The sequence below is a fragment of the Lutra lutra genome, chromosome 9, assembly GCF_902655055.1.
Source record: "Lutra lutra chromosome 9, mLutLut1.2, whole genome shotgun sequence".
Lineage (NCBI taxonomy): Eukaryota > Metazoa > Chordata > Mammalia > Carnivora > Mustelidae > Lutra > Lutra lutra.
In genome coordinates this window covers 18,977,585-18,991,177 of record NC_062286.1, presented here as the reverse complement: position 1 = coordinate 18,991,177, position 13,593 = coordinate 18,977,585, and the positions used below count along the sequence as shown (strand labels likewise).

General features: G+C 38.1%; 1 protein-coding gene across 1 annotated transcript in view; it reads left to right on the top strand.

The window, feature by feature from the left end:
* ITSN2 (intersectin 2) overlaps positions 1-13,593 on the top strand; it is a 139,573-nt gene that overhangs the window by 75,996 nt on the left and 49,984 nt on the right. The window contains 6 exon segments of the mRNA XM_047747080.1: positions 1,794-1,930; positions 2,973-3,070; positions 7,201-7,376; positions 7,710-7,854; positions 10,840-11,045; positions 12,918-12,982. Coding sequence (XP_047603036.1) covers positions 1,794-1,930; positions 2,973-3,070; positions 7,201-7,376; positions 7,710-7,854; positions 10,840-11,045; positions 12,918-12,982 — 827 coding nt within the window.

The window sequence follows — 13,593 nt, the reverse complement described above, 5'->3', positions numbered from 1 at the left end:
CATTCCCAGCACACTTAATGAGTGGCTGCTGTTGACTGTGATGCAAGGACACTCTGGTTTTACTCCTTGTTCTTGATTTCTCATCATTCCAGTAGGAGTTGGAGACTGCCCAACAGATCTCTGTAGTACTCCTTACTCCGAGGCCCCTACTTTTGTGGCCACTAACAAGAAACACTAGAATAATGTAAAAGCAGAGACAGGGAAGTTCAAATTAAGAAGTCTTTTTTTTTTTAACCACTTAACTGCCACTGAACATTGCGCAAGGGAATAGTACAGTAACTACATAGCTAGTCACTGTGTCAGAATTTTCTGCTGATATGTTGCAAGTGTCTTGCTATCTCTTCATCACCGCTCACAATTTTTTCTAGGCCAGCAAGCCATATTAATAATACACGTTTTCATTTCATTCATCCTCCTCACACATTATCCTGCTATAGAAGAGGAAAGAAATCAGAGCAGACACGCATGTTGACTCAGTCCAGAGCTGAGTCTTAGAAATAACAACTTGATTTCTTAGCCGTTTGCCTAGGAAGGCTCCCTCCTTGTCCCCCGCTGTTGGTTAGAGTCAGGTTTTCAGTGTAGGTTTGGCCTCCTTGCCCTTTGTCCAGCTTCTGAGGTATCTTCTGGCTCTGAACCGTTTCTCATGCACTGACACATAAGAAAGTTTATCACAATTTAATTTCATATTCTTTTAACTCTCTAGCCTTTCTTTATCCCAGTAAACATGAGGTAAATACTCTGTGGTGTTTATAATCTCTAGGAATTCAAGTAGGGGCTAGATTAGGTCACCTTAGTGTGGAAGAACGTGGGAAAAGGCGATGGAGGAACTCACCAGGAAAAGGAATGGTGGCTGAGATGAAGAAAGGACCTCAGAGAAGCGTGGCCCTCAAAGGAGAGCCAGATGTCAGTCACAGAAAGTGCTGGAGGAAGCACTCTTTGCAGTGAGAGAGGGTATGGGAGGATTTGCAAAGGGTCAAGGGGAAGCTAATCATGGGATAATGAACCAGGAGTATGAGTGTAAGACAGTCCAGGAATGAGGAAGAAAAGTGGCTGAGTAAGTGGGTCTGTAGTTTCGGGAATTATATGGGAATGGAGACATGGAATTAAGCCAAGATGTCTTCCTTGGTGGGGCATAGACCATCTTGCCCAGCTAGAAACCAAGCTGCAGCTGTTATCAAATGTCATAGAAGCACGTATGGAAGCGTGGACCTATAGGGGAACATGCCCTGCTCTCTAACAATGAAAAAGACTTCCAAAGGGGTAATATAGAAAGTAGGTAATCTGCCCAGAAGCATTTCCTGTTTCCACAGTAATGACCAAATCCTGAAAACAGGGGTTAGCTAGATAGTGGAAATAAGAGCTGAAATACGGTCCTTGTGAAAAATCTAGAGAGAAAGTAAGAAATCGGGAGAGAGAGGAAGAACATTTAGATATACCTTATGTATTTATTTTCTGAATAGTTACCCTTTCTTCTCAGCATTGGGAAGTTGGCTGACAGGAGGGAATTTAAGGGTATGGGAAATTGTCAGTCCTACTCCCCAGTTCATCTGTTTGACCAAGGGTCCTTTCCTTATTAATTGGTTTTCCCCTTCATCCATGATCCCCACTGTTTCTCCACACCCCATGCTAATGTCTTTGCTATATGATAAATACATAAGATTATATATAAATACATAGAAATATGTAATATTCCTAAAGTTTGTGAGGAATAAGATCTGATATTTTTATTTTGTTATTTTGCGTAACAAAAATTTTAGGACATTATGCAAAACTCTCTTTTTTTTTATGTAAAGGAAAGCAAAGCAAGGAAAAGAAAACTTATGGAGAGAAAGTCTTAGAAAGGAGGAAGAAGAAAAACAAAAGCGACTCCAGGAAGAAAAAACACAAGAGAAAGTTCAAGAAGAGGAGCGGAAATTGGAGGAGAAGCAGTGTAAGGATAAGGATAAAAATAATAGATTTGATTTTTCTGAGGCAGAACAATGAAAGCAATAAGAATAAAAAGATTATGATGAAAAGCAAAAAAAAAAAATTTAAACAGATGTTAACCTTTGAGTCAGAAAAAAACTTTTTCTAAATTAAACTTGGAGAAGTGCATAGGCTTTATTAAAACGGACTGAGGGTAGAAGTCTTAAAACAACTTGCAGAAAAGAAGAGGATAATAATCATTGAGTAGCTATGAACAGACCCTGGCATGGTTTTCATAATTGAAGTAAACAGTTGTAGTTTATTCAACCAGTGTTAACTAAACTGTTTATTTTAATGATACAACAGTAAAATTTTAAGTCTTTGCATATTGAAATTTTCTCAGAAGGTATGTTTTGTTTATGATACAGCTCAGTATCCATTCCTAAGATACTTTACTTACTACTGTATTTCTTTTGGTTATACAAATATTTGAATCCTTATTGATGATACATGTGTTGAAATTTCTGTAAGCCAAAGCATTTATTCTGCAAATAAAGTTAAGTATTTTTAATCTTATTAAGGGTAGTGTATCTGTGAGCTCTTCTGCTTTTCTTTTAGAACCATACTGGTTAATCGACAGCTCTTTCTTCACTGAACCCTGTTCACTGCTAACCTCATCTGTGACCTCTCTCTCTGCCTCTTCTTCCCTGTTACATCCTGAGTGCCACAGAACAAACCTCGCTGCTTGGCCTCCTTGAGCTTTGCACGGCTTAGCTGCCACCACTCCTCTGCCTTCCCCGACGTCCCTGCGCGTGGCACACCCCGCAAGTCATGGCTTTGTTTCATTGCCTCCTACTTTACTGAAGATGAACGTCCTTGTTTGCTTTTATATTGATTCTGTGACTATACAAGATATTTATATCCTAACAAGCCTGTGTCAAATGGATTTTCATTTTACTATTTGATGTTCAGGTTTTTTTCCTTTTGATTTTACAAGTTCTTTATATTGAGTCATAAAGATGTATGTACATAAAAGTAGCAAATAATGACCATTATCTTCTCTCTAGGTGAGCCAGCTAGTGCTTTGGTCAATTATAAAGCATTGTATCGCTTTGAAGCCAGGAGCCATGATGAGATGAGTTTTAATTCTGGGGATATAATACAGGTAGGAAATTATTTTTTTTTGTTCACGAATAAGCTTAATACAATGAAATGTATAACTTTCTATAATAATAATGACTATAATTTCACGTAGTGATTTATCATTTAGGAAGCATATCTTTAACTTTATCTGATTTGGCTCTAACAACTTCCTGCACAGTTGCACATTATCACTGCCATATTCTAGGTAAGGCAGCTTAGACTTACACCATAGGTAACAGTCAGCAGGCCAGTGACGGAGTGGGTTGCAAGTACATGTCTTTGATTTTCAAATCCTGTGTTCTTTACACTGTGCCATTGCTTCACATCGTAAAAGGTGATGCTGATTTTGTTAATAAATTACCAGTGAAATTTGGGGAAGCTGATTATTTTCTGGCAACATTAAAAGAATTGAAGGAGGCAGGTTCTGTAGCTCTAATTAGATGCAGTCCCTTGTTCCTAGAAACAAAAGCCCTTTGTATATAGTCACAAACCACAGAAAATGGATGAATAAGGGAGGATGCAGGGAATAGCATTAGATACAGCTGTTGTGACATAATGGAAAGAATACAGGTTTTAGAAGCATACTAACTTGGGTTTTAGTCTGTGCTTCAGTTTTCTTCTTAATAAATTAAGGCACTGTTACCTGGACTACCAAGCCAGCGCCTGCTCCGCTTTTCCCTGCATGGGCGCCGGTTTGGTGTATTTTATCTGTTTCATAGCAAATATTTAGTGATACTTGGCATAGGGTTTACTAGAAACATCTGTTCAAACACTCGAGATGGTCCCCATTCTTTCTGTTACCGTTGCCACCACTGACAGTGCCCCAGTCTGGTGGCCTTCCTCATCCTCCACCTGTTGATGATGATGATTATGGTCCAGAAATGAAGCCTATGTGGTCAGGAGCCCACTTATAGTTATGCTTATATCTTTTATTTACTCTGTCAACAAATATTTTTTGAGGGCTGTGCTAGGCTAGGAATATAGTGAACAAGGCATGGTCTCTACCCTTAAACAGCTGATAGTCTGATGAGAAAGACAGATATTCTAATGCAGTCGAGGAAGGAAGGTGGTGGAAAGCTACCAGCTTTACAGCAGACCTCGCCTGTGGTCATCAAGCCAGCCTGGTGGCAGTGACAACGGGAACCTCGCCCGTGGTCATCAAGCCAGCCTGGTGGCAGTGACAACAGGAACATTGAGTTAGCTAGAGTTTCTCGACTGTGTTCTGTGCTGAATCACTGATGTAAAGAATGAGTCATGTGTTACAGATGCCTGATTTGAACACCTTAGTTGATGACAGTGTCATTCACTAAGAGAGGAAGATCAGAAGGAGGGAATTGGAGTAAGAGTTACAATGAGTTTAATTTGGGGTGAGTTTCAGATTTCTAGGCAGCAGGTGGATACACCTCTGGCTATCCAGAGATATAGAGAGATCTCAGGCAGAGATAGAGGAGGGCAGTTTGAGTGTTATCATTATGTTGTAATGGTAATTGACATGAGTGTAGAGGATGATTGATGATGTAATCCCCAAGAGACATGAACACTGGAGGTATTATTAGAGGAAGGGGAGCCTTAAAAGAAACAACGAGAGGTAGGAAAAAGCCAGGAGGGTAGTTTAGCAGGAGGGAATTTTGACAAGAGTGGTCTGGGTCTGCATGTCAAATAAGATGGGACTAAAAAAAATAACCATTAGATTAACAGTATTACAACTATTGTTAACCTGGAGGAAAACAGTATTAGTTGAGTGGAGTGGTGGGGAAGAAGCCAGATTGTAGTGACCTGAACAAACTGGAAGGGAGGAAGAGGAGACAGTGAATATACAAAATTCTTTGAAGAAGCTTGGCTTTTGAAAGTTGGAAGGGAGAGAAAATGATAGTGAGGTGTATAGGTTGAGGGAAGTTGTTTTGTTTTATGGTTTTTTGGTGTTTGTTTTTTTTTAACTTGGCTGAAGCTTGAGCAAGTTCAAATAATGATAGAGAAGATCTGCAAAGAGGGAAAGGATTAATGATACTGGATTTAGTAAAGTGCACAACTATAAATATACAGCTCAAATGATTTGTGCACATGTGTGTATCTGTGAAACTACCACTCAGATCAACATATAGAACACAGAACACTCAGGAAGGCACCCCATGTCTCCCTGGCAGACCTCTCTATTCTGACTAATAGATGTAGATGAGGAAGATTCTTGGTAAGGCTGGAAGGCTTGGAATCTAGAGCACAGGAGGAGAGAATAGTGGATAGATAACTTCTTAGGGATTAGAGGACTGAAAGAAAGGGTGGATGGGATTATTAAAAATGCATTTTGCTGAGTTAGAAGGTAAGCTCAGATCTGAGGGTTTCCCTATCCTTGGTAAGATAGGAGGCAAGGTCTAATCAACTTAATGGATGAGGGTAGCAGAAGAGGTTTGTTTGAAAGTGAAAAAGATTACAAATTCTACTGAGCCCTGGCAACATTTTCCATGACAACCTATTTTTCTAGTGTTCATACGGAATAATGCTGTTTTTGAAGTAATAATTTCCATTAACTTGTGAGAACTATATAAAAATTTCTAGTTTAATTCTCTGTATAAATTGCCAAGTAAAAATTAATCGGAGCTATAAATAACAGATATGAAATTGGTTAAAATTGACCCCTGACAAAGCAAACTTGGTCTAATTCTAAAGATTAAATGAATGGGCCTTTTCTTTTTCTTCTTTTTTTTTTTCAAAGATTTTATTTATTGACAGATAGAGATCACAAGTAGGCAGAGAGCAGGCAGAGAGAGAGAGGAGGAAGCAGGCTCCCTGCTGAGCAGAGAGCCCGACGTGGGGCTCGATCCCAGCACTCTGGGATCGAGACCCGAGCCGAAGGCAGAGGCTTTAACCCACTGAGCCACCAAGGCACCCCGAATGGGCCTTTTCTTCTTGGAACGGTAGAAATATTAGGAAAAAATATTAAAGAAAGTAGACTTTTAACAGTTTGTAGAAAAAGGAGGAAGTTGGTATTCGAACGCCAGTATTCATAACTGTCAGTGATCCGTGCTTTGAGACCAACATTTAAATCAGGTAAATTGCTGAGCATGCTACTTCCTTGGGGTCTGTTATGTTCTTGTCTTCAGTTTTAGTGCTCTGGATTGGCTATTTTAAAGTAGTCTTAAACTAGATCTACAGGATGATACTTCAGCAGGGGTTTCTTTTGTTCTGTTTCAGTACACCATTTTATAGTTACTACACAGCTGTGCTAGCTATGCTAGAACTAATGAGTGTGTTTAGCAAGCAAGGTTGCAGGATACAAGATCAATATACGAGCACAAACGTTCATGGTTTTATTTGTAATAGCCAAAAGCTGGAAACCACTCAAATGTCCATCACTAGGTGTAAGCATTTAAATAAAAATTGTGGTACATCTATACAATGTAACATTACTCAGCAATTAAAGGGAGAAAAAAATGAAACTATAAACCACCTATGTGTGTTACCAGTTGAAAAATGAGTATTCAGAACTCTTAGAGAGTTCAAGAAGACTGTCAGAGGAACAGAAAAGACTAAGCAAAACAAAAATTAATGATTAACTTCAGGATAATAACAAGTTTGCAAGAAAGTAGGTGTAATTATCAGAATAGTGCATAATTCAGATGTGAAAATTTATTACAGTCATAATTAAACATTAAATATAATTTAACCAAAAATTTTGAGATAGCAGTATTGATAGAATAAGAAGATGTAGTAAAAGACACTTAAATGTTGATTTTCCATTATCAAAAGCCAATAGAAAATTGAAACATTCAAGAAATAATAGTATAAATATGTTATTTAGAAGTAAAGAAGGTAATACAGAAGAAACAGATGAAAATGGCAAGTTACTATGAGGAGTGGAAATCAGGGCATAATGAATGACAGGGTCTTCTATCATAAACCATGTGGAATGCTGTTTGTTTTTGTAAACTATTTTCATATTTAACTTGGATGGAATTAAAAATTAAATTTTAAAAAGGCACTTTGTCAGTCACTAGAGATAGTGAGTGACCTATTAATTTGTAGAAAATGGCATCAACTCTTTAGTTCAAAGGGCTTAATTCTGAAATTGCGGCTACTCTACGGTAGTCTGCATTTCCTTCCTTTGTAAATCCATGGCCTCCTAACCATTGTTAACCCTTGTTTTTGTTTCCATAGGTTGATGAAAAAACCATAGGAGAACCTGGTTGGCTTTATGGTAGTTTTCAAGGAAATTTTGGCTGGTTTCCATGCAACTACGTAGAAAAAATGCCATCAGGTGAAAAATCTGTGTCTCCTAAGAAGGCCTTACTTCCCCCTACAGTATCTGTATCTGCTACCTCAACTTCCTCTGAGTAAGTTTTGCGAACAGTGGAGTTATGCATTTTTTTGGTAATGTATAAATACTTATACATTATGTGAATTCACATACTATTGACATATTATCGTGTCAGCATGCTACATAATCATAATCTAATCTGTGTTGGGCTCTCCAAGAGCACCTTTTGTTCCAAATTTCATACTGGAATTTAATAAATAAAAATGTAGGACAGTACTTTGTTCATGAATTTTTTTCCCACAAATTGTGTTTAAACACAAAGTAAATTATATACAAGCTGATAAATTTGTAGTACTTCACTAGATTTTAAATGATTAACTGTACTTATATCGAAGTGTTGTATTTACAGATCACTTTCTTCAAATCAACCAGCATCAGTGACTGATTATCAAAATGTATCTTTTACAAACCTAACTGTTAATACATCATGGCAGAAAAAGTCAGCTTTTACTCGTACTGTGTCCCCTGGATCTGTATCACCGATTCATGGACAGGTGTGTATTTTTAATTTTGTGTGCTTTATCCTTTTTTTTTCCTTTTTGAAAGATTTATTTATTTATTAGAAAGAGAGAGAGGAAGAGAGAGAGAGCAGACACAAGTGGAGGAAGAAGCAGAGGGAGGGAAACTCGGACTCCATGCTGAGCGCAGAGCCCAACGCAGCATTCAGTCACACAACCCTGAGATCATGACCTGAGCCAAAACCAAGAGTCGGACGCTCAACTGACAGAGCCACCCAGGCGCCCCTGTGTTCTTTATTCTTTGACATTCTATTCACATTCTTCATTCTATTCACATAAAATAGAATGAAGATTTTTTACAAAGGCATCATTTACTCTTAATCAGAGTTTGTAGCATTTGGTTTCTATTCTTACTATCCACCTGTGATGTAAAGAAATTATTACTTAGACGTTTCCCAGTGATTCATTTTCATAGCATCCAGTTATTACTAGTTAAGGTTTCTAAGCTCAAAATGTCATTGTTATAAGTCTGATTATATTATTCTTTATTCATAGTTGCTGTAAGAAGTTTTTGGGCTTGGGAGGTTTGGTTTTTTGTTCTTAAAAAAGTTATTTGTGTGGGAACTATGTTATGTATTATTTATCCTCTGATCTAGATGTGACCATTACATCTAACTGTTACATCTAAATTACAGATCAAGCATTTTTACATGAACATTATTGAAAAGAAAGCACAGACTTCATCACAATAGAGTCTAGAGATATGCCTTCACTCAAAAAAATGCTTATTATGTGACCATTGGTTCCAGGCATCTCATTATGTGCTAGAAATTTAATGGGAAAAAATCCCTGCTGTTAAGAAGTCATAATCTAATGAGACAGACACAGAAATAAATAATTGTAGGGGCGCCTGGGTGGCTCAGTCGGTCAAGTGTCTGCCTTTGATTCAGGCCATGATTTCCAAGTCCTGGGAACAAGCCCACCTTTGGGCTCCTTACTCAGTGGGGAGTCTGCTTCTTCCCTCTCCCTTTGCCCCCACCCTGCTGCTTGCTTGTGGTCTCTCTCAACTGAATAAATAAATCTTTAAAATCTTTTTTAAAAAAGAAATAAATAATTGTAAATTATGAGAAGTATTGTCATAAAGATATTCTGCAAAGTCTTGAGGTATATACAGCTGAGACAGATCTCATTCGGTCTGTGGAAATTGGAGCACGGTTCACAAAGAGCCAGGTGTTTGAGTGGGAAGGTGAAGATAAGCAAGATTGTAGCAAACAGAGAAAGAACGTTATTCCTGTGAAAAAATAAGTTGGGGAAGATCAGTGAGGCATGTTAACACAAAGAGTTTGCAGGATGAGAATTATTTATAGTGTGGCCAGAGTACAGGATTTGTGGAGAAAGGGTCAGGAAGTGCAGTTAGAGATAGAGGTATGTTTGTGAAATGTTTGGTACAGTGCCCAGCAGCTTGGCAGTGGGCAGCCCCTGAAAGTTTCTAAGAGGTATGTATTTAGAAACCTAACCCCACCAGTAGTATAGGGGCTAGATGAGTGGAAGGAAGCGAAGGAAGGAGATTAAGGAAGGAAGGGTGCTGCAGTAGCTGGGGAGCGAGAGGATGACGTGAACCCATGCCACAGGAGAGAAAACATGGAGAAGAGGAAATGGATTTCCCTTCTATACATTTTCAGGATCTTTAGCTTGAGTAACGGGAAGGAAGGTGATGGCATTGTCTTTGGTGGGCATTGCAAGAGGAGTGGGTTCCGTGGGTTCCAAAAATGCATCCTACACCTGCAACTTAAGTATCTGGTTTAGAGACAACGTGGTGGGAAGGGCGCATAAGCAGAGTCTGACTTACAAGACTGGAGCTCAGGAGATAAAGTTATAATTACGATATATATTTGAGGAAGCCACTCTGCCTTTGGGCTTCAGGTCATGATCCCAGTGGGATCGAGTCCCACCTCCGGCTCCTTGCTCGGTGGGGAGCCCGCTTCTCCCCTCTGCCTGCAACTCCCCCTGCTTGTGCTCTCTTTCTCTCTCTCTCCCTGACAAATAAGTAAATAAAATCTCTTTTTTTTTTTTTTTTTTAAGATTTGAGAAGGCATAGACATAAATAAGATAATTTAGGGAAGTCATGTGGAAACAGGCAAGGAAAGGGCCTGGACCAAAGATGGAATCCATCAAGCACCAGAGAGTGAGTTTTCTGAAGGACAGGGGTGTAAGCGATGTCAGCACTGTTCAGACATCAGGGAAGATATGGGTTTGGAAGAAACTTTTTGCACTTTGATGTTATCAGTGACCTTGTCAAGAAGAGGTTCAGTAGTGTGGTGGGTGCAGAACCTAAATTGAAATGGATTGAGTTCCTGTCTTTAAGGAATTTAGAAGTAGAAATTAAGTAGAGAGGTGGCGAGATTAGCTATTTTAGGGAGGCACTTCATGATGTTACAAAATATTTTTGGAAAATGGAGGGTATAGTAGAAGATTTAGAGCACAGGTAAAGAGATGAGCCTTATCAACAAAACACTCCTTCCTCCAAGAGGAGCAAGGAAAGGAGAATGAGTAAGAATACCAGGAGGAAGTTGGGGAGCGAAAGCTAAGAAGTGGAGGGAGGAGAGCACAGCCCATCTGTATTGGTTAGTAGCGTGACCTTTGACCTGTGGTGACCGCAGGGAGGGGGTGTCAGGAACTAGAGGATAGGAAGGGCTGTAGTAGCTCTTTGCACTTGTTCTATGATGTCAGCTTGATGGATTTATGAAAACATTTCTTGAGTGTCCAGTGTTTCTCCTCCAATCTAGTATTCCTTCGTGCCAAGATGTTTCCTTGAATGGTAGGTGTTCAGTCTTTAACAAACAGAAGGCTATTCAAAGGTTCCGTCATCTATCATTTTAAATCGGTTGATAGATAAAGGTTATCTTAAGTCACCACCACACCCAACTTGTCTCTTTTTAAACAGTTAATAAGTTATATATTAGGAAAAAGAAATCACGGTTACTTTTTTTTTTTTTTAATTTTGTGGTTTTGTATTCACAGGGACAGGTTGTAGAAAACCTAAAGGCACAGGCCCTTTGTTCTTGGACTGCAAAGAAAGATAACCACTTGAACTTCTCAAAACATGATATTATTACTGTCTTGGAGCAGCAAGAAAATTGGTGGTTTGGGGAAGTACATGGAGGAAGAGGATGGTTTCCAAAATCTTATGTCAAAATCATCCCTGGGAGTGAAGTCAAGCGGGAAGAGTAAGCATTTTGTGTTTCCATGCGATGTGGATGTTGGTGTTTTCCCTAGTGAGTCCACCGTAGAATGTAAAACATTTACGCTTGAATTTGACCATCAGGAGGGCAATTCCTGGAGTGAAAAAAGTGCACTTCAGATATTTATACCAGTTTTAGAATATCTTTTATTCTAGTTATTTCAGATTCCTAAAGTTCTCAAAGTGCTTAAAATTTGAGATCTGTTGTTTTCTTTGGCTATCAGGTCAGTTAGAGAAGTTCTTTTTCATTTCCTTTAGAGCATTTCTTCCTTGTTTATTTTGCATTGTCAGTTTTTAAATAAAGGTTTACTTTGCCCAAGTGGAGGGCTTGCAGTTTCTGGGCCCCCAGAATTCCTTGAAGATCACACCTCTCTAACTGCTCGGAAGAGACTGGGCTATAGTTACGCATTATCTTACCCATATCCCTTAATAGAGCATACGCTCCAGGAGGACAGGGTCCATGTCTTTTTTTGTTTGTTTTTCAGTTTTTCCCTGCCTCGTGTCATCTTGGTGCACACTAGCTTCTCAGTCATGTTAGCTCAGTGAATAACCAGAGGAGTCAGTGAACAAACAGTCAGTTGAATCCATTTTCAGAGAACAGCAAGTGAAAATTAGACAAGGTCTCTGGCCTTTATTTCCCAGTGCAGAGGAGTCAGATCATCAGACATCTTTAAGATGTTTAAGAAATAAGTACTCTAATGTAGCAATGGGCAGCTGTCTCTTGTGTTTTTCATGGAAATTGATCTAAATAGAAAAGTGATCTGATTGAACAAAGAGACAGGTCTTTGGAAATTAAGAGGCTTAAGTTTGGATTCCGCTGTTTTTTTTTTGTCAGGCTGTATAGAATTACCTACTTTGCAGTTTTCTAATTGATGAGATGAAAAAAGTAAATTAATCTTTAAAAACCTTCTCAGTGTGGAGACTCTTTGTAGGAATTTTTAGTTCAAATGCAGAAATTTACTCTTCAGATTGACATGGAATTTTAGACTTAAAATTGTGTAAGTGATAACACTTCAGAGCTGACGGGTACATATTGGCACTGAGCTGGGCCCTTGATAGGAATTATCTATTTAAACACCATAACATTTTATGGAGTAGAAAACATAAGTGCAAAGACAGTAAGTTTAAATGCTTTTCCCCCCTAACTTTTCATTCAATTACTGACCTTTTCTAGCAGATAAGGCATGCAACTTAAAAGCCTACAGTAATGGAGAGATCATGCCTTAAACAAGGCAGTCTCTTAAGCTGTGACCATGAGCTGTAGTAAGTTTCCAGTCTGTTCCCTGAGAACTGCCTTACTGTATAATTTCCTCAAGGGTCCTGGGGAGCACTGGTACGTCCTACAGATGTCTAGTTCTTAAGTATGACAGTCTTCCACATTTTAAAGACAGTTTCTTGGGTTAAATTGGAAATTAAAGCTTTACTGTTTCTGAAATATAAAAATAAAGTTCTATGCTCAAACAAATATTAAAATTAATATGTTCTTCTTGTTTCTCCCTATACCAAGCCAAGCCCCCTGTGTGCTTTACTAAATTACTGTCCATTTACCAAAGCACTGTGTCTTTTAAATTCCTCTAGAAAGGCAAAGTATCTCACACTTTAAAAAACTATTTACAAATCGTGTTGAAATTACTTCATTAAAAAATTTAGAGGTTTATAACTAGGCCCTTCTTAGTCCCCTAACGATTTTGTGTTATGAGAATATTTCTAGCCTGTGTACTGAGACAATATTTAAATTAATTTTAGAAAGCCCTAAAAGAAAGTACTGCAAATACCTGCTGATCACCTTTCTTGGTTTTTGTTTGTTGATGTCTTTGTTCATTATTTTTAAAATCTGTTTGTGTAATTTATTTGGCAGACCAGAAGCTTTGTATGCAGCTATAAACAAGAAACCTACCTCTGCGGCCTCTACCGTTGGAGATGGTGAGTTTTTGGCAAGTTGTAAATTAAATGGGAGTCAGATTAGCTATTGACTCATTATCTGACTTCCCACAGTTGTTATTTGCCTTGTTTCCATGTCTTCGCTGTTAAAGTAGGCTCAGAAGAACCTGCCCCTTAGCTATTTCATATGAATATTGAGAATATAGAAAATATACGGCACTTTTAGAAAATCGGTACTATAAAAATTCAGCATAGACTCATAGGATCATAAATGAAAAATGTTACAGTGAGATAGCATGAAGGTTTTTGTTTTCCTGTTAATTTAGATATCCAGGTTAGGCAATTTTAATACATTTACTTACAAAGTGCATTTTAATTACAGTGTATCATATAAATCATTAAGTAGGATTTGAAATCAAGGTACACTTTATCATAATTATTACAAAGAAATTTTTTTCTATAGCCCTTTGGGCTGACTAATAACTTATTTTTTTATTTCAATGTACTAAAAAATGACAGATTATCCACCCTAAGTTTCTGACATTTATTTAACACTTACATAGCTTTATAAATGAATGATGTACGTCCCCTGTAAAATGAGTTGAATAGTAGAAGTACATTTTATGTTTACATTACTGCTCAAGAAGATTAGC